Below are 25,738 nucleotides of genomic sequence, written 5' to 3'. Positions count from 1 at the left end.
GGCAAGAAAGACAAATATACTGGGCCTGGCAAGTGCAGGAAACACAGAAAATTAGTAAAGGCTCCTTTTAACTCTGTTTTTCAGATTTTGCAAGAGGAGAGCTATCCTTGGGCATGAAGCTTGATTCACCGCTTTTCTCTTTTTTGTGCATCATCATAGTTACTCTGCATAAATGGTTATGAGATTGCCCATCATTACTGTTTATTCTGGATTCTGGGTTGCTTTATTGCTTTAAACTTCACTGGCTGAGAACAGAAATGCCATTTTTCAAAATAACCATTCTTTTTAGTCTACAGCTAAAGACTTTAAAAAAAATTGTAGTTCAGAATTAAAAGAAATTATGGCATCAGAATTTCACTGCTGGGATGTACCACAGAATTTATCAGGGATAGCCCACTCATAGGTGGGAGAAATGAGACCCAGAGAAGTTTCATAAGTGACTTAGCAAAGTTAGTTACTTAGTCAATGTCAATACAAGTGTTCTGACTTAGTTCAGTTCTCCCATTTATTTTGAGCTTCCTGTGAACTAGACCTTGTTTTTTGTAGATTTTCCATAGATTATTTCTAATTCTTACCATATTTCTACTTAGTAGATATATTCCCCTTTTTTAAAAATATGACAGTGGAGGCTCAGACAGTGTAAGTACCTTGCCCCTTGAGTGAATGATCTGGCAGCAGTCTAGGAGTGGCGTGAGTCCCAAGGTCGTGTTTTAACACCACGCTGTGCTGTGTCTCAACTTTCCTTTAAGATTTGCATTATCTTAATTACCTTACTTAATTTGTCTCAGCAGTCAGTTCTTTCACTGTGTTCATCGTCAGACATCATAAGCTGTCCTTCTTAAGGAAAGGTAACCCAGTTGCATGCGATTGCAAATATTTTAAAAATCTGGAACTTAACTTCTTGCTGAGAACACTATGTTCATCTCAAGTGCCTCCTTCTCATCGGGAACTCATGAACACATTTGGATACTGGATCATGTTAACTCTTACTTGTGTAGCCTCCCACACAGTAAAACAACCTGACCACCACGAAAGAGCTAAGGTGGAAAGATAGGAGTGACTCAGGCATGAAATGGTGGTGAAAAGATACTGACATTTTTACTTTGAGTTAATATTTGAGAATTGAAATGCAATTTCAGTTGGAATAATTTTAAAGTTTCTCAGAAATCTTGTTCCTTTCCCTCCATAGGTTAGAAATCATTACTGTTCCTGTCTATTAATTTCTTGTATTCTCAGAATCTCTCTTGTTATTCAGATACAAAAATTCTCCATATTATTTCAGTTTGAACAAAGAAGATGCATGAATATCAGTGAATAACATATAGGCCCCTTGGATTGTGTTCCCATCAGGATTATAACCTAATTCTTTATGGAAACATCTAATGAATCTTTCTTCCTGGTCCTTTGATGTTTTAAACATAATTTAGTAATTCTAATTGCAGTACTATAGCAAACATTAAATATTAATTTTAAGGCAAAAACAAACAAGTGCCTTTCCTTCTGTTTTTCTGGTTTTTTATCTGTTTCACTGTTTTGGTGCTTACTAAGAACTTGTTTGTTACCCATGATTCATCTTGGTTTCTTTTCGGCCAATCCCTTTCCTCCTCCTGGCATAAGACGGTAAGCTCTCTGGAGGATGTAGGGGCTGTAAGCCCCAGGAGACAAGGAGCTTCATTTATAGGCCAGACACCTGGAATTAGGTGCATGACCTGTTCCGGGAGCTTGACTGATAATTGGTCAGTTGAAGTCATGTAAAAATACTTTCTAGGGAAAGTTATTTTAGATGGGTATAGAGATTTTCATCCTGTTTAAGAGATGAGTTTTCCTTTTCTCATTTTCCTTGTGGAACCTCTGTCCGCTCTTTTCCCAATGCTGTTGTTTGTTAAGGTTGTTTAGCCATTTACAGTAGACAGAAGCATTGGGCTGTTGCTGAGAACTTTCTAGAATTAGAAATACATATAATGGATACATATTATGTGTCTACTGCTTGTGTTTTGCCCACTTTCTTCTCTGTTGTGGACAAGACCCCTAAATGATTTAAAGTGTATGATGATATTTATTAAGTGCTAATATTTACTGAGCATGTAGAATTTTTAATGTACAGGAGCATGATGGGAATATTTTAAAAATATATTTTTGTTTATGGGAAGAATTGAAAGATTCCTCTCTAACAGAAATAATTCCAGAAATACTGTGGCCTTGTATTTAGGTCACTGCACTCTGTAAGTTTTGTGGGTTTTGTTTTCGTGGATATTTTAGTTCAGCAATTTCTTTGAGTTCAGTGCTATCATGTGGTCTGGATTCCACAGCTGTTTAATCCTCCTTTCGTGCAGTATTAAAAATGTATACACATCATTAGACATCACAGAGATGGAGATCACACATCACACCCACTAGGGTGACTAAAATAAAAAAGGTAGATAACAAAGTGTAGGCCATGACAAGGAGGGTGGAACCCTCATATGTTGCTCGTGGGAATGTGACAAGGTGCGGCCACTGTATAAAACAAGAGTTACCCCATGACCTAACAGCTGTCCTCCCCAGTATACACCCAAGAAAAATAAAAACGTATGTCTACACAAAAACTCATATGTGAATGTCCATAGCAATATTAATTGTAGGAACCAAAAAGGGAAACAATCCAAATATGCATCAGGTAAATGGCTGAACAAAATATAGCATATCCAGGGGAATATTATTTGGCAGTTACAAGAACAGAAGTACATGCTACACATGGATGGACCTTTAAAACATTATGCCAGTTATAAAAGACCACTTTGTATGATTCGGGTATATAAAATGTCCAGAACCAGCAAATGTGTGGAGATAGAAAGTAGATTAGTGGTTGTCTAGGGCTGGGGAGCTGACAGAAGATGGAGAGTGACTGCCAGTGGGTAGGGTGTTTCTTGTTTGGGTGATGAAAATGTTCTAATTTACATAGCGGTGATGGTGCACATCTAAAAACCATGGAATTGTCCACCGGAAAGGATGAATTGTGTGTAAATTACATCTCAATAAAGTTGTTATAAACAAAGTATAGGTACAGATGTGTTTGCTTCCATGAACATAAAGAATCACCAGAATGATGCACATTGGTTGCTTATGGGAAGGTGCTGGGCTCCTCTGGGGCCCAGGGCAGGAGGGAGATTTTTACTAAATACCCTTTATGTCTACTGTATTTGGTGCCTTGTGATTATGTTACCTATTTTACAAATGTTGAACAACGAAGGTATTAATAACTCCTGTCTTCTCTTGATTTTACTATGACCAGGTCCTTCAGGGGTTAGATTATCTGCATAGTAAGTGCAAGATCATTCATACTGACATAAAGCCGGAGAACATCTTGATGTGTGTGGACGATGCGTATGTGAGAAGAATGGCAGCCGAGGCCACCGAGTGGCAGAAAGCAGGTGCTCCTCCTCCTTCGGGGTCTGCAGGTGAGGGGCCTGAGCCGGCTTTGTTTCAGTTTGTTTGGGGGCAGGGAAGGCCAGCAGAGCTGCCCACCGAAGGCACCTGGCTCGGTGAGTCAGACGTATACCTATTAGGAACTTTCGGAAGAGTCTGATTGCTAGAAATAAGGAAAGGAAGATGCCCCAATTAAATTATGCTTCAATATTTGAGTTACTTAACTTTGTCCTTCCTTAAAAGTTTGTTTGAAATCTTACGAGCTGCTTCATCTACACTGGAACATTGTCCTGCACACTTGTCTGCGGAGTATGATGTAGCAATAGCTTGCTTGCAGCCGACCTATAGTCCTCAGAATTCTTCTCTAGTTTCAGGTTTGTTAGAATGCTTCCTAGTCTCCAGTTAGTCTTCGTCAGTCTGAGTCTAACTGGTGGGTTTGAAATCAGTTACAAAAGACCCAAGGGTGGGAGAAGGCCGGATGCCTTGAGTATTGGTATCTAGAGTTTTCCGTCTGGTTTTGACGGAGTGTAACGGCTGCAGTGACGGGACCGCTCTCGCCCTCTCTTCCCGTGACCCGCACCCTAGTGTGTCACGTCAGGCGAGTGCGCCGCTGAGGGGCTGCAGCCCCGTGCCTGACAGGGCTCTCAGGAGAGGCACCGCCTCCTAGTCTTGTTTTCCACCAGTAGGGTGTTTCTTAGATCAGAGACCTGTAGTCCATCAAGTTGTTGATGCCGGCAAAGACTGGTCATGTGGTTTCTAGAATATTTTATTTACTTCCACTGTATAGACTTGCCAAATAGTTTTCAAACACAGATGTACATCTCCTAATATAGACTGTTCATTTTATTGTCTGTAAAACTGATTTGGTTAGATGACTATGTGGCATTTGTGAACTCTTCTCCGTTTTCTTATCAGGCAATGCTTTGGGTATTTAATTTTAGATAAATAAGAGAAATGGCTCCATATGAACAACTACCACTTTGCCTTTGCAGAGCCAGTCATTTGTTTGAGTTGGGTCACCTTTCTTTAGATCTCTGTGATTCAGAAGCTCTGATGTTTAACCATTTTGAAGTTGGATAGCCATTTAAAAGGCAATAATTACCTTCATTTTACAATTCAGATTACCTGCGTAAAGATACAGATCTGTTTTCCTCTAAACATTCATTTTGTTTCATTTTGTTTTAGTGAGTACGGCTCCCCAGCAAAAACCCGTAAGTACTTACACGTACACTTGTATTCACCTTCATGTTAAAAGCAGCCGTTCCTTATCCAGCTTTTCAAGTTATAACATTAGTCTCTGCTTCTTTCTGCAACAGTTTTTCATTTAAGGTTGTTTGGGGGCAATGGATTGTACCTTTTTTTGTTACGTTCTCAATTGTAGATCTTTACTACATAGTAATATAAAAGACAGGCAGGGCGCCTGGGTGGCTCAGTTGGTTAAGCGACTGCCTTCGGCTCAGGTCATGATCCTGGAGTCCCGGGATCGAGTCCCGCATCGGGCTCCCTGCTTGGCGGGGAGTCTGCTTCTCCCTCTGACCCTCCCCCCTCTCATGTGCTCTCTCTCATTCTCTCTCTCTCAAATAAATAAATAAAATCTTTAAAAAAAATAAAATAAAATAAAATAAAAATAAATAAAAGACAGGCATACTTATAAATGCTCTGTATCCTTGAATATACAAGACTGACTGTTTCGATAAGTTGAAGTGATTTTTTAGAGTTGGAATAGCTTGAGCCTTTCCACATTTGATCTTCATTTTCCCTGTGCACTTTCTGGGGTGCTATTGGCTGAGTCGGGTGAAATGTGATGTGATCCAGATAGAGTTTGAAGTGTGATTATTAATAAAGCACTTAATATTAGTTCTGATTTGCCTCCAAGATACCTACTCTTCTGAAGCTTGTACTCAAATTTGTTTTCCAGCCAGTAGTCAAATGTGAAAGAGTATTGTCTGTCTGTGGTATGAAACAAGCTGCTTGGAATTAAATCTTACCCCCGTGTCCCCAAACCTGCCTAGTTCCAGTAGAGGATAGAATCTATATATATGTCTTGAGCTGATGAGTCACTTACAGGTTTTGAAAGAGCTTTACGAGCCAGGAGCATGCGAAGGAAATGTTGAGAAATGGAGCGTGCTCCCAGCAGCCCTCGCTTTGGAATGGAAGTCCCAGTTCCAGAGGGCTTGTCGTAATTACGCCGCATGGCTCGCTGAGGCACCGAGTCAGCGCCCCCAGGCCTGCTGTGCTTCGAGCAGCTTGTTTCGATGCTGGTTCTGTGGAAAGACTGCAGGCTGTCCCTGCCGGCCCTTACCCAGTCACGCGGCCTGATCGGAGGCAGACTGAGACGGTGGCTCTTTCTTTTACTCCTCACGGCTGACAGTTCCTCCAGTCCTGGCTGTTGACCAGCAGTGAGGGTAGTGTGGCTGTGTCGCCAGGCATTTCTTTCAGGGCACAGAGTTGGGTAAGACGGACAGGAGAGGAGAGGAGATATGTTAGTTTGTGGTCTCGGCGGCGACCAAACCTGCAAGAAGTGCTTCTTGTCTAAAGGCCAGAGAGGCTCAGCATTTTCCATTCTTAACGTCGAATTGAAACAGACTTCTAGGATGGCAGCTGTGTGTCCCTCTGCGGGCAGGGCCTACTGGTAGCCCCCTTACTGGGTGTTAGGCTTCTTCTGGTTTTACTGTAACCCTAAGCACGAGGTGGATCTCGTGTCTGGGCATTCGGTGGTCACAGATAGGCCCTGAGGAACCAGGACTTGTCCGTTTGCCATGCTGCTAGCGCTTGTATTCTTACGTAGTGCTTTCACGAGGGGCCGGCTGACCTGTGGTATTTTCTTGCCATGTTGTAGATAGGAAAAATATCTAAGAACAAGAAGAAAAAACTGAAAAAGAAGCAGAAAAGGCAGGCCGAGTTACTGGAAAAGCGCCTGCAGGAAATAGAAGAATTGGAGCGAGAAGCCGAGAGGAAAATAATAGAAGAAAACATCACAACAGCGGTACCTTCCAATGAACAGGACGATGGATACGGCCCAGAGGGGAAACTCAAAGCTGCCGGCTTCGAGGATGCGGCCGAGGGCGAGCCTGCCAATGACAACGGTCAGTCTGCGTGGGGTCCTGCAGCTTCCTTACTGGGCGCCCGCCGGGTCACCACACAGGCTCACTTGGTGCTGCTGCCCGGTTGTGAGGACGATTCTTTCCGGCTCCTGGTTGGGGAATGTGGGAAACCGTCTGCCACTTCATTCATAAAATGAATGCCAGAAATACGTTAGAATTTCAAAATGGAAGACTTCTAACACCATGTCTCGAGCCTGCTAATGATTGTTCTTTATTTTGTAATTAACCTTTAACCTAACAGTAATGTACCCACGGACATTTCCTGAAGATTGTAGAAGAGAGGGAGGAAGTGGAAAGGCAGCTCTATTTATAAATAGTCATTTCTCCCCAAATCTAGCGTTTAGCCAGTTATTTACTAAATGAAAAATAAGATTTAGAAAACCCAAGATCTTCCTTACGTAGTACGTAAATCAAGCACATTCAGTGCGCTTGGCTGGCTCAGTCGGTGGAGCATGTGACTCGATCTCGGGCTCATGAGTTCAAGCCCCATGTTGGGTATAGAGCTTACTTGAGGCGGGAAAAAAACCCTAAATTAAGCACATTTAAGATTGTCTCTTGTTGGAGGAAATATGTACCTAGTGCTGCTGTGTTAAGGAGAGTGACACATTCTGATTCTTAACCCATCAACTTTTTAAGGTGAGGCTGAGGACCAGGAAGAGAAAGAAGACACTGAGAAAGAAAACACTGAGAAAGATGAAGATGATGTTGAACAGGAACTGACCAACACAGACCCTGCGTGGATAGAATCCCCCAAAACCAATGGCCATATTGAGAATGGTCCGTTCTTACTGGAACAGCAGCTGGATGATGAAGATGATGAAGAAGAAGACTGCCCAAATCCTGAGGAATATAACCTTGATGAGCCAAATGCAGAAAGCGATTACACATATAGCCGCTCCTATGAACAATTCAATGGTGAATTGCCAAATGGACGGCATAAAATTCCCGAGTCACAGTTTCCAGAGTTTTCCACATCATTGTTCTCTGGGCCCTTAGAACCTGTGGCTTGTGGCTCTGCGCTTTCCGAGGGATCCCCACTTACTGAGCCTGAGGAAAGCAGTCCATCCCATGACAGAAGCCGGACGGTTTCAGCCTCCAGCACTGGAGATCTGCCAAAAAGTAAGTGTCCCTCCCCACCAGGTGTCTGTTTTCAATGGCCCGGGTATCGTATCCTTGACACACACGGTGAAGGGAATTGGCTGGAGGTGGTCACGTCATGTATGTACACATTAACCATTTTCATTGGATTACTGTTGTACCCCCGAATAAGTAGTGTAATTTAAAATGTATTCGGTGCCCCTTAGGCTTCCTCTTGCTTTCTGAGTATCAGTCCCATTTCTGAGCTTCTCTTACTCCTTACAGTTAGTGACACCTACGATTGCAAAAAAAAACTTCACGGTCCAGCAGGTTACACGTGCTGTAGCTTTTATAGAATATGTAGTTTATAATTTGTACTTCCATCGGATAGGTTATATTTAGTTTTGGGTTTTGTTTAGTTTCGTTTGTATTCAGGGAAAAAATATACTTGCCTTTGTCTGTATTGAGGAATTCCCTTATTTCGATGGTTGTTCCTGATTGTAGAACTCTGCTGTTGAAATGTTAAAGCCATTTTAAAGGAAGTGGCATGGATTTTAATGTGATTCATTATTTGAACCTCTGTCCAACCCTTGTTTTGAGAGTGAATGCCACGTGACCTATCTCTGCCTGTGCTATGCTAAGGGACTCCAGTAAGCAAACGTGGGGCATCACCCAGATGGCTTCCCTTCTAGCCCACAGAGAAATAGCTCAGAAACCTCCTCTGTTCCCTCTGCTGACAAGAGTGTTTACCACACGATGAGTCAGTTGCGCTGACCCAGCCCTGCAAAGAGCAAGAGGGATCCCGCAGCCCTCTCAGTCCAGCAGGTGGGAGACCTGCAGAGCCGTCTTTGTTACTCATTGGCTCTAGCTAATCATCCTAAGGATGTGGGGGTTTTTTGTTTTTGTTTTTTTTTACTAGGGTAGACATATCCTGTTCCTTTTTACTTTTACTCCAACCGAGGACTCTTTGAAGGTGCTTATAAAATGCTCTCACATGGAAGGTAGGTTCATCTAGGGAAAGACCCACCTCTGTGTGTCTCCTTCGCTCTCACACACTACTTCTGACACCTTTGGTCACTAAATGTGTGTGTAGGGTGTTTTCCCTACACCAGAAGCTTTTCTGACACCAGCTGGGTGTCCTATAATTTAGCTTAATTCTGACACCATCTGGAGACAGCATCAGATGATTCCACAGGTTAAGGGCTCAGTCCCAGGGACGTCTGGACAGCTCAGTTGGTTAAGCGTCTGCCTTCAGCTGGTTATGATCCCAGGGTCGTGGGATGGAGCCCCGCATTGGGGGCTTCTCCCTCTCCCTGCCATTCCCCCTGCTTGTGCGTGTTCGCACTCTGTCTCTCTCTCTCTCTCTGACAAAGAAAAGGGCTCAGTCCCACAAGACACCCCCACCCACCTTCATATACCAGTGACAAGCCCATATTGTCACTGCTGCTTCTGACCCGTCAGCTGAGTCGGAGTTTCCCTTGTCCCCCTGTTCAGGTTCAGTTAATTTGTTACAGCAGCTCACAGAACTCAGGAGAACCATTTACTTGCTAGGTCACTGATTTATTATGAAAGGATGTAACTCAGGAGCGACCAGATGGTGGAGATGCAGAAGGTGAGGCTTTCATGCTCTTTCTGGGTGAGCCTCCTGCCCTGCAGTCTCTCACACGTCCCTTCCTATCATGTGCTCGAGGATTCTTTGTTCTCATTAACACTTTGGATTATGTCTTATAATCATTTACAGCTTCTAGTTTTCTAATGCCAGAATTGTCCCAAATTTGGGCCACGTGAGCCTCTTCCACTTGTCTCTTCTTTCCTGTTGACACACCCCAGTGCTCTTTGCATGCTTCCTCACTTCCTAGAGCCATGTTCCCAGTTCGTACTCTCCCTGCCCCAGGCTGGAGTCAGTGTGTCTCCAAGTCGTTCTTGTGACTAATTTTTTTTTTTTTTTTTTGCCTTTTATAATGTACAGAATATATAGGAACAGTAGCGTGTAAAATTTATAAATATGCATATAGGGAGGTGAATGTGCAGACATATTTTATTAATGGAGTAAACATTGAGAAAGTTCCACAATCACAAGTCTAGCACTTCTCCCCAGCTTACTGTCAAGATCTAATAAGGAGCGTCTATGTGCCTCTGCTGAGGCCTTCCCTCCTGCTTGGAACGTTTCCTCCTCCACATCCCCGGTCCGTCCTTTCAGCCAACTTCCTCTGTTGCCGGCCAGCAGCTCCAGCACAAGCCTGCCCGGGTCCCCCTCTTTATCTACTGCTTGTGCTCTTCTTAACCAAACACTCATTATTTCCCTTCTCTTTCTCCTCACTAGGATGTAAAATCTTTGAGAGCCCTGTGCGTTTTTGTCTTTGTATCTTCAGCATCTAAGTCAGTGCCGAGATAAGCCTTTATTGATACCTGGCTGTATTCGTCTCCTCTTCCCTTGGTCCCGCCTTTGCCCACTCACCATCAGAATCTGATTGTCTAGCGCACGCTCCATCCCCAGCACCCTTTCTGCTCACCAGTGTCCCGTCAGGGCGAAGTAGGAGGTCCGTTTTCCGTGTTGATCCAAATCTCTTACCAACCAGACCTTTTCACTACTGTTAAGTTCTAGGTCCACCCCAGGGGCAGGATCTCCTTCTCCAGTCCTTTGTCTGGAGGCACTCGGTTTTGGCTCGACGACCATGGGCAGCCTTCTGCACAGGAGGCGTTCTGTTGCCTGCGTGGAACCCAGGGCCCAGGGGCGGCTGGTGGCCCCCTGCCACTGTGTGGCCGTGAGGCCAGAGAAACAGGCTGTGTTCAGAGTGGGTGGATCCTTGTCGTGACAGCAGAGCATACACACGTTAGGGAGTAGTAAAAGAAAAAGGCCAGGAGGAGAGGGTGGAGGAAGAACTCACATGCCGGGCGGAAGGATGTGGACTTTTCCCTGGAGCGACTGGGTAGCCGCTGAAGGCTGAGGAGGCAGGATTCCTTTTGGATTATTAGCTGCTAGAGCCATAGTGTGCATCTTGGCCCATCCCATCTGGTCCTGCTGGCTTTCCCTGCAAGGTGCTCACCCTCACCTGGCAGGGACCCAGGTCGCTGCCCTCGCTGCGACTCTTGCTTCCCGGTCTGTCCTCTTTAGGGCAGTCCAGAGAGAGCTTTTCAAAGCACACCTTGTCGTCTTGCTGCCCCCTCCTTCCCTGAGGACCTGCAGTGTCTTTCCACTCAGAATAGCACCCCGAGGCGTTGCTCTGTAAAGCTCAGGAGCTCTCTGCAGCTTTCCCCAGCAGCTCGCTCCCTGGCACTGCCCTCTCCCCCACCCCCAGCTCCCCCTGCCCCTCCCGCAGTGGCTTCTTCCTCATAGATTTCAAAAGTGCAAGCTTGTTTCTGCACCTGCTGTCCCCACTGCCAAGAGCCTCCCGCCCTTCGTGTCTCCCTTTGTTCAGGCCTCTCCTCACACATCACCTTCTCTGGAAAGACCTCCCCTGCACACCCTCATCGTCCATCTCCTTTCTTTGTTTTTCTTCTTTCTGGCGTTTGCGGCAGTCATCGTATTTACTTTATTGCCTACTGATACATGAGTTTCCTAATTTGGGGTGTGGTGGAGGAGCCTTACTTACACGTTTTGCTCATGCTCTTCCGAGTGCCAAGATAGTACACAGAAGGGACTCGGTCAATACTTGGTGAATGAATGGGCCAGGCGCGGGCATTAAATCTCCCAGTGCTGCTCCTTCCTGGGCCTGGGGCCGCACCTCTGCTTATAGAGAAGGTATCCGTGCCTTTATTGTAAGGACGTTTGAAAGTATATAAAGAGTCCACGTGAACCCAGCACAGTGCCTTGCAGATAAGCCATGACGGCCATCTCGTCACTCGGAGGCACCATCCTGCCATCTTACTCGTTTCTAAGATAGCTTCACATGGAATGAACGGTGTCACTCGGATACCAGGTCATCAGAGATGATTTAAGAGCCCCAGCCTTCCTGAAGTGACATCTCCCCACCTCTCTCTTCCCACTTTTCATTCCCTCCTTGGCAAAGGCGGAGAACAAGGAAGGGCTGTTGGAGGTCCTCCCAATGATGACATGGTCAGAGGAGCTGATCCGATTCCCGGGCCAAGCAAAGTTGGTATGAGCACACAGCACACACGAGGGTCCCTGTGTTTAAATGGGCTTTGTTGAGGGATGCAGTCAGGTACCCTAGCCCAAGTAATCATCACACTGAGAAAAGGAAGTCACAACTACAGTAGATTCTCCTTTAAAAGCCTCCTTTGTGTTCGTCACCAGTTAAAGTTCTGAAATGAATTCTCTGTTATTTGGAAGTCATTGTGAGCAGGGTCCCTGTTGACCAACCTGAACCAGGAGGATAACCGCCTGTCACCAAAGAGACTTTGACTAGTGATCATAAATGAGGGGGATTAAATGCAAAGAAACTGTATTGAACATGTGCGATGCTGTGTTTTTTACAGTGCATTTCCTCTCGTGGGAAATGTCTTTATAAACACCTGGGAATGGGTGGTGATCACAGACCCGCCCTTCCCTGCGAGTACCCTCAGGCACCAACTTACTCTGGGCTAGTCAGAACTGGAGCTTCACCCCCTTCTTCCTTAGACCTTTGATCAGAATTGTTTGGCTTCCCCTCTGCTCTCTGCCAGTGGGGCTTTGGTTCTGGCCAGTGGAAGCCTCAGCCCAGGGTTGGTGGGGGCGGTTCTGACTCTCCTGTGCTGACTGGCTGGTTAGTTGGTTGGTTTGGGTGGGGGTGGCACGGCCCCTTCCTCTTCTTTCTGGAGCACTGAGCCTCACAGAATTTAGGGCACTTGCCAGAGTCTTAAACAACTCGTTAGTGTTGAAACTTCGATTTGAATTCCGTTCTGCAGACTTCACGAGATCAGTGCTCTAACCCCTGAGCTACGGAGCCCAGTTCCTCAAACCCCAGCTTCCATTTTCTTGCCTGCTGACTCTCCTCGACTGAGTGACCTGCTGGATTCCTCTGGCCATTTCTAGCGCTGCCGCTCTATCCATTGGGTCAGCGTGTTGACGTTCCTCTTGGAGCTCTGTCCTCTGCCTGTGCCCCAGTCACTGTACACGTTTTGCGTCCTCATGTGGGTCTTTGCTGCTTTCCTTCTCTTCATTTGTGAGTTCCTGTGTTTGTTCTGCCAGCTCAGACCGCCTTTGATGAAGCCCACAGTGCACCAGCAGCCTTATAAAGAGAGTGAGTGGTCATTGGGCGGATGGCAGAAAGGGAACACAGGAGCCTGGCCTGCCCGTGCTGACCCACAAGCCTGAGGAGTGGGTCTTGAGGGTTAAGATGTTGGGGAGCTCTGTGGGCACCCCAGCTCCTGGGCGCCTTGCCGCTTGTATGAGGATGCCAAGGAATCGGAGCGCCCTTGAGCGCTGGAGCTCCACGGCATGGACATACCCAAAAGGAGGTTGGGTATGCTTTAGCAGCGCCCAGCTTTGAGCGAACTAAAGGCTATTTAATGTTCTGCATCGAGTGGACTTTTCTGTTTAGTCTGTCAATACCGTTTCAGAATGACTTCTACAATAAATAAGTGCCGTGGTTACATCTCCTCCTTTCCAAAAATCCAAGCTTTTGGTCAGTTTGAGGTTTGATGAAGACGCTTACTCACTTCAGGATTTTCTGTCTGGGCCCCGTCAGGTTATTTTCCTTTGTCAGTTGAGCCCTGGTTAACGATGCTTGATTCAGGCATGGTCTGGACTTGTCTGAGAAGCTCTTCTGGTGCCAGGAGCCCTGAGAAGCCTAGTAACCCTGTGTGTGCTGTTGAGCTTCTCTCAGGGTCTCATCTGGGGTTAAATTTGGGCTAAACCCAAGTTGATTAGCCATGGCCTTTAATCTGTATTGCTTAATCAACTATCGTCTAACCTTTGAGGTCTGTGTGCTCAGCCCAAGCAGAAGGAGAGGTAGGGGATGTGGTTACCAGGTGAACTGTGTGTCACTTACAAAGGGATCGGCCCCCCAGGACCGTGTCCTCACTACCTTTGTGTTTCACGTGATAACATACCAGTGGGTTCGCTGTGGTCCGCTGTGGGCTCTGATGCAGTGAGGAGAGGCTAGAAAGACGCAAAAGGGAGCAGAGTAGTAGGGTCGACCTAGAGGTGAAGGAATCAGGGATATAAGGAGAAAGGACAAGGCTGGGTCAGGGAGCTGTCTGGGCAGCCCAGTGTGCTCTCTTTTGTGAAATACCTTCCAGGGATAGAGACCAAGAATTTAAAATTCTGTTGAGTCCAGCTTACAGGGTTCCAGGCCTAAGTGGTCATCCCATCCCTTTTCTAAAAAAGGAGGCTGTGCCCGGCAAACATTGTGTGCACGCATGCAAGCCCCTTGCCCCCAGCACTGACTGTCCTGCTGTTTGCCCCTGCCAGCAAAAACCCGGGCGGCCGACTTGTTGGTGAATCCCCTGGATCCACGGAACGCAGATAAGATTAGAGTTAAAATTGCCGACCTGGGAAATGCTTGTTGGGTGGTAAGTAGAGCCTTCTTTCCAGAACATTTTGCTCATGATCATGTATTAGAAGATACTTGTTTTCCTTTTTAATGTCTCTTTTCCTCCGTAGTAATACAGTGTGTTCCCTTCCAGCATAAACACTTCACAGAAGACATCCAGACGCGTCAGTATAGATCCATAGAGGTCTTGATAGGAGCAGGTTACAGTACGCCTGCGGACATTTGGAGTACAGCGTGTATGGTAAGAACGGCCGTGGCCATTTTCTCTGTGTAGAGGCTCATCCCCTTACTGCCCACGATGGGACGGTGCCACCGCTGCATGTGGTCTGTGTTTTCCCGACTGTGAGGTTTGTCCACTGTGGGATGGGTGAGGGCAAGGTTGCTGTGTTGAGTGTCTTGAGAAATGGAAGAATTCTTCTCAGGCCTGTCTGCTGGGGGGGCGGGGATTGGGCATGTCTGGTTTAGTCCTGTGATAGTCTCTGGTCAAGGCCCTGTTCAGGCCACCGCCCCGAGAATCACACCCTCTGCTGTGGTGACAGAGTCTCTTCAAGGAATGCTTCCTGGTTTCCGAAAGCTTGCAGGCCGTATGCAGGTTTGCCCTTCACTTGTGCGGTGGAGGACGATGAGGCCGGGGTGTCTGAGGGGAAGATTGAGGTCGAAAGGCGGGAACCCTTCTTGGTGACCTCTGACAAACCTTACCGCAGAGGAAAGGATTTCCCTCTGTGCCAGCGTTTACTGTCTCTCCTTTTATAAGGCAAACTCTAGAGAATATTCTGGCTTATTGCTGTAGGCTCTTCACTGACTTTCGGGACACAGTAGCTGCACGTATCCCCTCTGACTGAGTCTGTTCCCAGAGAGAACAGGCGTCTCTTGTCAGGGCCTCAGGACACACCTCTTCTTTCACCCGTCTGTCATCATCTCTTCTGGCTGCATCGCAAGGTTGCTTGTGTTTACACTGCGCCCCAGGCCCTCGCCAGGGCATCTTTTTCTCACTTAACTGCTGAGCATGAGTGGGCCTCATCCATAAGCCAATTTCAGTTTCTCTTTCTTGGCCCTGTTTCCTAGCCGGGGGGGTGGGGGTGGGGGGGGATGGGTGTGTGTTTGCTTGGGGTGCTGTTTTGTGTTTTTCTTACTTTATTTTTTCCCGCAAATTCTCTGATATATTTAAAACAAGAGTCTTTGTGTATGAAACTTGGCATTTTGTCTTCTTACTAAAAAGAGCAATGACAAATAAACGTCATTATCTGTTGTTCAGAGATTAACAAATCTTTGGAGTTTGCTGGGCTGCATGCCCTCCGATGCTACAGTAAAAAGCGTGGTTCGAGATGATAAGAAAAAATGTAGATGTTTGTGTGAAGTTATCAAGATCTCAGGCAACAGATGTGGCCAAATAGATCAGAAACAGTGTGCCTTTCTGTTGCCACTTTGCTCTGACAAATCATACCAGATAATAATATTTAAAACCAAGTTTTTCAGTGAGTATCAGAAACTTAGGGCTTGTTGGGCTAGGTATGGAAAAGAATGGTGAAAAGAATTGGTGGGCGTGTGATGGCTGCTTTGAATTCGGAGACTGCTGTGCGGAGAGGGACAGGGCGGGCCGGGACTCCGGAGGGCGGGGGGGGGGGGGGGGGGGGAGGGGGGGGCCTGGAAGCCGCCGAGCCCGAGGCTGGGTCAGTAGGGAGGGAGGGAAATGTTCCATTTCAGGATGTGGTGAGGGCAAGCCTTACGTGTCCTCAGCAACACAGAAGGGGCCATACCAGGCTGCCCTGAATTAGACTGAGGGCTCTTTCAACTCTGAAATCCTGTGCTTCTAATTTGGGGTGTTAAGTTTTGGTGATATAACCAGAAAAATAGGACAAGATCACAGAGGTAGGAGAATAATGGTGGAGCGGTCAGTACCCTTTTGTACCAGGTTGTCTGTCTTGCCTTCCATGAGGTAAGGACTTGTCCCCTCACGTGGTGTCCGCATCCTGGCCACTTCCGCTCCTGTGAACCGTGATACAGAAGTAGCAGACTGTCTCCTTTCTCCTACCTCCTCTTCCCCCAGATTAGGTGTAAACTCCCTCAGGGCTTCGAGGGCTATTTGGGTGTTTGTTTGTTTGTTTTTTAATTTTTAAATCAGTTGGTTGTCGTCAGGGTGAATTTTTTTTTCCGCCTGGAATGGGGCAAGCCTTATTCCCCACCCCCACCTTCCATCCCGAAGGGCGAGGCTGAGAGGCTGAGAGGTCCCTTTTGTTCTTTCTAGAGAACCTGGTAAACACAAGGCAGTGTTTCCCCACCCCATCTTTGTGCTGAAGTTTAGAAGTACAACAGTATATTAAATTCATGATCCTAAGCTGTATTAAAGCTCCGGATGGGTGGTGGTGGTGTGGCGTGGAGTCCTTTGATGACATGAATGGCATTAAGTCTTACAGACGCCCGGGTGGAGTTGAGAGCCACTGGGAGGCAGCTGGTGCTCATGCTCATTGATGGGGGTCCTCGCTGTTGTCAGGAAGGCGGGCAACAAGATAAGGCAGAGTAACTGAAATATGTCCCTTGTTGAACCGCTTTTCCTTTTCTTGAGTTTTGGGGGCCCTCCAGGTGTAAGTGGGGGTGATCTAAAAATTCTCTGTGGGCTGAGGGATGGACTACTCTGCACTTGTGTGTCAGGGCCCCAGGATAGGTGGCTTCTGCGGGCCCCACAGTGAGCCCCAGTGAGTGCCCTCGGAGTAAGAAAAGCTAGTCTGACAGACTTCGCCCTCCTTCCTCAGCACTGGGCACATCACAGAAAGAATAGGCGCCCTTATTTATTCAGAATGGTGGGGGGCGGCATTTCAAGAAAGAGGCGTGTGGTCTTCCCAGAACTTGAGAACAGAGTTTGGTCCAGGGGCACGTCCTTGTAGGGGATCTGGTCGAGTACAGAGGAGGAATCCACGGTTCCCAAGCATTAACAAGCCCAAGTATTAAACTAGTAACCGTAAAGGTTGTGCTGGGAGTGACTTCGTGAGTTGCATGAAAGCAGGCCGGAAAGCCCAGAGGCCCGCATTTCCAGTGTGACCCTGCCTCTGCTTCGTTGAGCAGGTCCTTTTTGTTAGGAAAATCTCGTCCCTCTTCAGAGAACTAGGAGCAGATAACGTGACAAGAGAGCCTCCGTCGTACTTCTCTTCCTTTTTTCTTTTAAATCATTTCTTTGTGGGCTTCTTTGATTTGAGAGTTTCGTTGGAAATAACATGGGTGCTAATCAGAATGGTCATCTTTCAAAGAACGCTCAGTTAACATATTTTAGTGTTAGGCTGTAAGAATTGGACTCAACCCGATTGAAATGTTTTTGAAAACTAACTAGAAGAGTGAGCGAGGGCTCAAGCGCAGGGATAAGGAGCAGCCGTGGCACTGGCCGCGGGGCTCCCGCAGTGGCTCCTCCAGGAGGGTCTCCCCTTTTCCTCATGACTCGTCCTAGGCGGGGAAGACTCCCCTGGCCATTCACCATGAAATCCGACTGTTCCCTTTGGATCTGTGGCCACGTGTGATGTTTTGTACCCTGATCTGAGATGCGTATTTCTTGTTCATTGGGTGGAGGGGAGAGGCCCCAGGTGAGGACCTTCCCTAGCCCTGCGGCGCTCGCGTGACCAGCTGACTCTCTGTGACACTGGGCATGTCCAGGTCCTGCGGGATCCTGAGTTCATGAACTGGTGCTCTCACGGGGTAGCTGACGACCATCTTTTCACCCCACTTCCCTCCTTTCTTTTAAAAAAAAAAAGAAAGAAAGGTGAGGCGACGTGGTGGTGAGCCCCTCCCCCACACTCTGGTCAGGGCCTGGGGAGGAAATGGGGGGATGCGGGAGGGCAGGGCCGGGAGCATCAGTGCTCGGGGTCCAGGCCCCTGAGTGCTTTTCAGGACAGCAAGATCTAATACAGAATAGAAGTGTACAAAAGCCAAAAATAGGATTTAGCCTTCTCCTTTTTAAAAAAAGATTTTCAAAACATGGTATTGGATCCACACAGCAATGACAGTTGCCATCTTTATATATCGTTAGCAGATTAAACTCATGGTCCTGAGGGCTGAGGGTTTTCTCGAGGGTCAGGAGAGAAGACTGCCCAGCAGAAACGGAAACACTAGGGCCTCCCCCCCCGCAGCTGGTATGCTGGGGGGTGGGCAGGTAGTGGCAGCCCAGGAGGCAGGCCAGCTCTCCCTGTCCCCCTCACCGGCTTCCTCCTGGCCCAGGGCACAGGGCAGGAGCCACAGAACCTTCTTTGTGACTCTAGGTTTTCCTTCGGTTGAATCAGAAATGAAAGAAATGATGAGACGCTGAAAATAGCTCTTGGTTACTAAGACACGAGGGTATTGGCTTCACCTGATGTCCGGGGGCCAGACGAGCCTGTGGGTTGAGGGCAGGCATGAGTCCGCCCTGGGCCAGGATCGAGTCCGGGTCCCGCCATTCAGAGTGGGGGTGCGGTCCCCAGCCATGCCTGCACACGGCCGCTGGTCGACGCGCTTCCTGCCAGAAGGGGGTTGGGGGTGTGTGTAGGCTTTACATCCTCCAGTAGAGGAGATGTAGAATATTTCTGAAATTTCTTTGAACTTTTTGGAAGGAAGAAAAAAGTTGGTGTTGAGCTTTTTTAGAAGCTCTTTGGTTTGATCAGATCCTCATAAAGTGTAGGTCTCTTGTACAAGGAGAGAAAGTTGCTGCCTTGGGGCCGCTTCACAGAGTGCTTAGCATGTCATCTGTTGTATCCTAGGCATTTGAGCTGGCAACGGGAGATTATTTGTTTGAACCGCATTCTGGGGAAGACTATTCCAGAGATGAAGGTGAGTATCGCTGCCTGCCGCATATCTGAGGCTGGGTCTCCTGAGAGGCCGGAGCTTCTGGAAAGTAATGTTTCTGTACTGAAATAGAGCTGTGTTTTGGTTCTCAAACGCTTTTCCTTGAGCTTGAAGGCCCCTCAGGCACAGTGGTTGGGCAGCTCCGTGGAGCGCTCTTGGCCGGAACGCGCCCCTCCCTCCTGCTTGCCTCGGGCTTGGTGCCCAGCGGCCAGGAGAGGACGGGCTGTGTGGACCGCAGAGCCTTTCTGCGTCCCTTTCGTCCACTGATCTGCTGCCCGTTGCTCTTGCCTGTTGGGGAGCTGAGCTGAAAACCTGGGAATTCTGGCTTGAATTCCAGCTGTAAACCTGACCATCTCCATGCTTCCTTGCTTGCAGTGCTGGGGTGGCCTGGGGTGGGCTGGCACCAGTCACCGTGAATGCTCCAGACGGTGCCTGAGGCCCGCCAGCCCCGCGAGCCTCTGCATGGATGTGCGCAGACATTGTTGATTTGAATCGATTTCTGATTTTTTACTAATTTCAATTTTTTCCCCTCTTCTTTTATCCCATCCTTCCCTATGCCCTTCCCATTCCCGTATCCTTTTTTTCTCTCCTCCATAGACCACATAGCCCACATCATAGAGCTGCTAGGCAGTATCCCAAGGCACTTTGCTCTGTCTGGAAAATATTCTCGGGAATTCTTCAATCGCAGAGGTAGTACCTCTTCCTTTTGAAAAGCGCCATGATGCAGACAGAAACGGGATAGCGGCTGCTCATTGTAGCATTAATGGTGACAGACCTGTCTCCTAAATTCAAAAAGCAACCTAGCAGAATTCCTCTGCCGATTTAAAAGTTGAGAGGGAAGGCCACACCCAGCCTGGGCTGTGGTCGCCCCGTGCACCGGCCACCATCCAGGTCGCGCTCTGTTTCTGTCTGCGCGGGCGGTCGCAGTGTCTGCATGCAGTGTACTGATTAAACTGTCGTGTGTTTCTGTTTTGCTGGCAATGTTTCCCAATGCAGATCACATAGCATTGATCATTGAACTGCTGGGGAAAGTCCCTCGAAAATACGCTATGTTGGGGAAATATTCCAAGGAGTTTTTCACCAGAAAAGGTAACGGTATTTATGCAACGCTAATTTTCAGCATAATCCTCTCCCAAAAGGAGAAATTGTGCATTCCCATTTGGGCAGTGGAGAAAGACCTGGACCTTTACAGCTGGGGAATTCTGCTGAAGAAAGCTCCCAAGACATAAGCTTGCACCATCTCCTATCTGTGGAGTACGGATTTTGTAAGAGCACAACCCTCCTGAAACCCTTGGTCTCCTTCCCACCTCCCTCTCCTAATCTAAGCCCAATCTGTACATTCGTGGATTTGTAAAAAGGAGTTTAAGTGATTTTTAGGAACCAGCTAGACTTTCCATTTTCTATGTTCTTAGAGCCCCCAGCATTTCTGCCATGGAATAGATGCAGCCTGGGGACCGGACCAAAGGTCCCTCCGTGTGTCGTCTTGGGTCTGTTTGAGCTGCTGGGGAGTGGGTATGGGCCTGTGAAACCCTGCACCCCGCACTCTGAGAAATCAAGTTTTGCTCTGTTGCATTATTCACACTGCGTTATAGCTGATTTACTTTAATATCACAGTTCTGTTGATCTTCCCTTGATGGGACCCTGAACAGCCGTTTCTTTGCCTTGTAGAGTCTCTAATTAGTGATCAGTTTTTTGAAATACCCAAAAGCCCCAGGAATTTATTTTTAAAGGACCGCTCCCCATTGCCATGTTCTTTTGTGTGAGCATGTTGGTCCTCTTAATTCATGTTTTTCCAGCTTGGATTTTTTTGGCGGGGGGTGAGGGCTGCAACACCTTTTAATAAAGAACTTTTAAAGTTGGTGTGAGCAGGACATGGAGTTCCTAGAAGTTTTTGAAAGTCCTTGGTACTCTGTTCCTCTCTGCTTTAGCCAGATTTGGAGAACTGGTTTTGACTTTCTGTTTTCCTGTGAGATAGATAAGGTATTCTTTTAGAGGAATAATTCTTTTTTATACCCTTTGGTGATGTTGACCTAACCAGTCCCCATTTGGTCCTCTGTATATGCCTGTTAAATGCACGGAGACTTGAGAACTAACCGTGCCGAAGCTGGTGGTTTCCTGTCCCACTTTGAGCACAGCGACCACGACTCCCAGCTGTTCTGGGATCACCCAGTGGGCAACCTCTAAAATATGTAACTAGGTGCAGTTATTTTCTTACTATCTTTTAAAAGCTTATCACAGGAGAAAAGATTGTCAGGGGGAACTGTTCTTCAGATATAGCCTGTATTAATTTTGGTTCCTAGAATCTATGTGGTCTTCGCATCTGGGTCACATGAGCGAGCCCGGGGGTTCCCCTCACATGTGGACCTAGGAGGCTTGAGGGGGAGGGGCCAAGAGCTACCAGCCCAGTCTGTCATGAAAGAGGGGATATTACTGACCTACCGATGCTCCAGGGGAGGGGACAGGCACTGCAGGGCACTGGACCACAGCACCTGCTCCTTTAGCCAAGCAGAGAGTCTGCCGTAGGCGCATGAGCAGGTTCCAGCATCAGGCTGTGGGGGAGCCTCATTTCCCACGCGGGCATTAGGCATGGTGGGACCGACAGCCGATAAAGGCACACGGGGCTATTTCCTTTAGTTGTTCTGCAGCAAGGAGCTGCTTAGAATGCCTGGGCTCTGCGATTCTCTTAGTCCATTGTCTGTGGGTTGGGAACTGCATACTGCACACACTGGGGAGGAAGAGGAACAGGGACAAAAGGAGGGGGCCTGAACGGTGAGAAAATGAAGCTGCAGGAGTTATCTGAAGTCACGTGCTCAGGTTTGTTCCTGGAGGCAGCCGCTCTGAGCCCCTTGTGCCCACTGGGCTTTGCCTGAGCCCCAGACCACCAGGGACGGCACCTGCCGAGGACCAGCGCAGACCCAGCACGGGGCCCGGAGCGCTCGCCTCACCTTGCCCCACCTGGCAGGTGCTGTCTTTGGAGGACAGGCTGATGAGTGATGCATGGCAACCCTATGACAGGTCGCCGGCAGGTTTCAGGGTTACAGGTCCCTGTCCTGTAGCCCTCGGTGCTGGAAGGTGGTGTTCCCGCCGGCCTTTTTTGTCAGCACCGCCACTCCTTGGACCCATCATGGTCTGTGCACGACCACTGCCTGCTCCCTGATGGGAGTACGAAGTGCTGCTGGGTTGTCAGGTCACGCATGTGTGCTTTAGGACTCGTGTGCGTGGGGGTTTTTTGAGGAGCTTGTTTGAAGGTGAGCTGCACAGTGGAAATGCATTTGGCATCCTTGGTAAAGGTAGACCGAAAACATTTCGACGTGGTGTTACTTTTTTTCCTTCATTTGGATATGAGGGAGAGTTTGTGATGAGGCAGGAAATCCTCTGAAATGACTGGGATTTGGGACGTAGGTCCTGATCATTATTTATTTATAATAACTGGAGATGAGAAGGGATTTAGGGTTGCTACAGAAGTCACAGAAATAGTATTATGATGAGTGAGGGCCTGTCATGAAAACAGATTTCACCATGTCCCTGAGGACGAGGGAAAGGATGTTACGTTAAAAATGGGTTTTGGCACGCCTCCCTAAGTAATGTGTGTGAATATACATTTTGGAAGTAATGAGATCTTAAATGTATCCATTAAAAAATTTTTTTTTAAATATCTTTGTACCAGAACTGATAGAGAAAAGCAAAATCAAAAACTTACTAAATTGCTTATGTCACTTTGGAAAACAGCCAGTGGCTGAGAGGGAGTGAACAGCACGTTTTTGCACTCTCTGCCCTCCTGGGTGGGAAGCAGACTTCATCCCCACCAGGAGGCCAGGGAAGGAGAGTAGGCTCTGTGTGTTAGAGCCGAAGATCAAGTGCAGCTCAGTGACATCTTCTTGGTTATAATTCTGGGTAAGATGGTTGTTACTAGTGTGAATTATTTCTTGGCCAGGAATTTTTAAATGGAGTTGGATTTTTTGGCAGAGGATATAATTCCTGTTCTCACCCTGTTAGGGTTTAATAACCAGCAAGTTACTCCTTCAGATGTGGACCTTAACCACCAAAGATGACTCATAAAAGTCATCTTGATCAGTGTGTTAAGATGTGCCCCAGTAGAAATAAGCATCTCTGTGAATTCTGTCCCTGTTTTGTCCTCATACAGCCTGAAGGTGTATGTCCCCCGCCAAAAATTCATATGTGGGAATCCTACCCCCTCCCCCGCAAAGGTGGTGGTATTAGGAGGTGGGGCCTTTGGAAAGTACAGAAGGTCATGAGGGTGGAGCCCTTGTGGAAAAGACCCCAAACGGCTCCCTTGCCACGTGTGCCCTGTGAGGAGGCCACGAGGAGTCCGTGGCCCAGAAGAGAGCCCTCAGCAGAAGCCAGCCCTGCTGGCTGGCCGCCTGACCTCAGACTACCAGCCTCCAGGACCGTGGGGAAGAAATTCATGTTGATTTATAAGCCACTCAGTTGTATTTTGTGATGGCAGCCAGAACAGGCTAGGACACGTCCCCAGGAAGCGAGCCGTCCTCCAGAAGCGCCCCAGCCCTCAAGTGATGGCGGTACAAACAGCCCAGTCAGGAGCCCGCCGCCCTGTGCTGCTCAGCAGGCGTCGGGTACACCCGTCGGCCCCTTCAGTTTAGTAAAGCTTACTGTGCTGAGAAGGCAAGTATCAGAGGAGTTGACTTTTTAAAAAAAAACGGTTTGATTGTAGGTAAGGCCATCGAGTGTGTTGGAATGTGTGGGAGTGACTGTGTGTGTTGGACCAAAGACCTTAAATTGCAATTGGAAATTTCAAAGCACACACAGAGACTGCGTGTGCAGAGCGTTCGCAGCTCCGGTCCTCGCGTCCCCTGTGACTGGCCTGGACAGACTGAGAACTGAAGGGAACTCTTTAAAAGAGATGCTGTGTTCCGTCTTTCCGTCTTCTTCATTTTGCGTGTTTGAGATGAAAATTGTTAGAAGGATTGGGCGCCTGGGTGGCTCAGTCGGTTAAGCGACTGCCTTCGGCTCAGGTCATGATCCTGGAGTCCCGGGATCGAGTCCCGCATCGGGCTCCCTGCTCGGCAGGGAGTCTGCTTCTCCCTCTGACCCTCCCGACCCTCCCACCTCTCATGTGCTCTCTCTCTCTCAGTCTCTCCCTCTCAAATAAATAAATAAAATCTTAAAAAAAAAAAAAATTGTTAGAAGGATTTTAGCTTCCCCCCGGAATCACCCCAGATCACCAGACTGCCTGATTTCTGGGGCGCATGGGGCCTCCGCAGCCCTGTTGCCGGGCTGGGCGTGGCGAGCTGGCGCTTGTCGGTCGCTGCGGGGTGCCGGGGACCGCCGGGGACCGCCAGCCCGGGGCTGATCTCCGCGGGAGCTGGACGCGGTGCAGGTCACTAGAAAAGGTCCTCACGCTAGTGAGTCTGAAACTTTTAAAACGTGGACGACTTTCACGACATTGACTTTGAACATCAGTTCTGAGTTGTGAGATTCTCTGCGAGATCAGGGGCTCGCTGTGTCTTGTTTGCCGCGGGATCCCCACAGCCGACTGCAGAGTGGGCACCATTAGTACTTAATATATTTGGAAACCTGAACCCTGTTCAGCCTTGGTTTCAGGTGGAAACCTTTGTGAGCCAGAAGCAGGTGGCGCTGTGTTCCTCTCGGCCCGGGACGGCCCTGTGGCACCCCCGCACCCTCACACAGGGCCCTGTTTGAAGGCTGCATGGTCAAGGCCCCCCGGCTAGGGTTGGGGTGCAAGACGGGACGGTGCTGTAGTGATGATGTGGCACCGAGGGGGCCGACTCTCGTGACACCGAACATGGCAGGCATTGTGGAAGAGAACAGACCCCTGGCCACAGCCGATCATAGGTCCGAATCAGTGTTTTAATTGTTTCATTTTGAATTTGAGCGTATGATGCCAAAAAAGTAGTGAAATTATTGCCATAACAGGTTCAATTAAGTCCTGTTATAGCTCTTCCCATTTAGTCCTATTGTTTCTTACGAGGGGCTAATTAGTGGAGTGTTTGTTTTTACTGCATGCATCAACAGTGTTGGGATTCTTTTAGTTATTTTGTTGTAAGCTTTATACCTTTTTTTAAATAATAGCTTTATTGAGATGTAATCTGCATACCGTACAACTCACCCTTTTCAGTAGCTTTTAGTGTATTCCCGAGTTAGGAAGCCGGCAGCACCATCTGATTTCAGAGTGTCTTCATTCTCAACAGGAAAGCCTGCCCCTGTTAGTACTCGCTCTGCGTTCTCCGCACCCTCACCCCCGGCCGCCTCTGATCGGCTCTCTGCCCCCTGCGATTTCCCTGTTCTGGACACTTCCTGTGAATGGAATCCTGCCGTGTGTGGACGTGGTGACAGTTTCTCCCAGTCCCTCCGATGCTTCGGGCCTGCGGCTCTGTGTGCGTGCCGAGACCGTGCTTGCTGGCCCCACTCGTCAGTTGACAGCCGTGCGGGTTGTGTTTCCACGTTTTGGCTCTTAGGAATAATGCTGCTGTGAACATTGTACAGATGTTTGTGTGGACATGCTTTTATTTCTCTTGAATGCGCATGTGTGATAGTTGAAGTATAAAACTTTAATTTTGATGAAGTCCAACCTTTTACGTTTTCTTTTGTTACTTGTACTTTAAAAAAAAATTTTTTTAATTAACATATAATGTATTATTGGTTTCAGGGGTCCAGGTCTGTGATTCGTCAGTCTTATATAACACCCCGTGCTTGTTACAGCACATGCCCTCCCTGGTGCCCATCACCCCGTGTGACTTGTACTTTTGGTGTCTCATCAGGAAACCATTGCCTACTTCAAGGTCATGGAGGATTATCCTTCTGTTTTCTACTGAGAATTTTTTTTAAAGTAAGCTCCATGCCTAGTGAGGAGCCCAACATGGAGCTTGAACTCATGACGCTGAGATAAGAGTCAGAAGCCTAACTGACTGAGCCACC

General features: G+C 47.9%; 1 protein-coding gene across 6 annotated transcripts in view; it reads left to right on the top strand.

Moving 5' to 3' along the window:
* SRPK2 (SRSF protein kinase 2) overlaps positions 1 to 25,738 on the top strand; it is a 245,556-nt gene that overhangs the window by 214,100 nt on the left and 5,718 nt on the right. For 3 of the 6 annotated variants that reach the window (XM_045864859.3, XM_054505340.2, XM_045864860.3), the window contains 9 exons: positions 3,272 to 3,437; positions 4,591 to 4,616; positions 6,245 to 6,491; positions 7,146 to 7,628; positions 13,939 to 14,039; positions 14,154 to 14,261; positions 18,736 to 18,805; positions 19,418 to 19,510; positions 19,817 to 19,909. In XM_045864859.3, the coding sequence (XP_045720815.1) occupies positions 3,272 to 3,437; positions 4,591 to 4,616; positions 6,245 to 6,491; positions 7,146 to 7,628; positions 13,939 to 14,039; positions 14,154 to 14,261; positions 18,736 to 18,805; positions 19,418 to 19,510; positions 19,817 to 19,909 (1,387 nt within the window). The remainder of the gene's footprint in view (positions 1 to 3,271; positions 3,438 to 4,590; positions 4,617 to 6,244; positions 6,492 to 7,145; positions 7,629 to 13,938; positions 14,040 to 14,153; positions 14,262 to 18,735; positions 18,806 to 19,417; positions 19,511 to 19,816; positions 19,910 to 25,738) is intronic. The other 3 variants (XM_045864863.3, XM_045864862.3, XM_064575399.1) reach the window with 3 other exon arrangements.

Source organism: Mirounga angustirostris, unplaced genomic scaffold, assembly GCF_029215605.1.
Source record: "Mirounga angustirostris isolate CCGP_5_RB_7025 unplaced genomic scaffold, mMirAng1.0.hap1 SCAF_12, whole genome shotgun sequence".
Classification (NCBI taxonomy): domain Eukaryota; kingdom Metazoa; phylum Chordata; class Mammalia; order Carnivora; family Phocidae; genus Mirounga; species Mirounga angustirostris.
The sequence above is the reverse complement of the archived record's forward strand: the minus strand, read 5'-3'. Positions and strand labels throughout refer to the sequence as shown.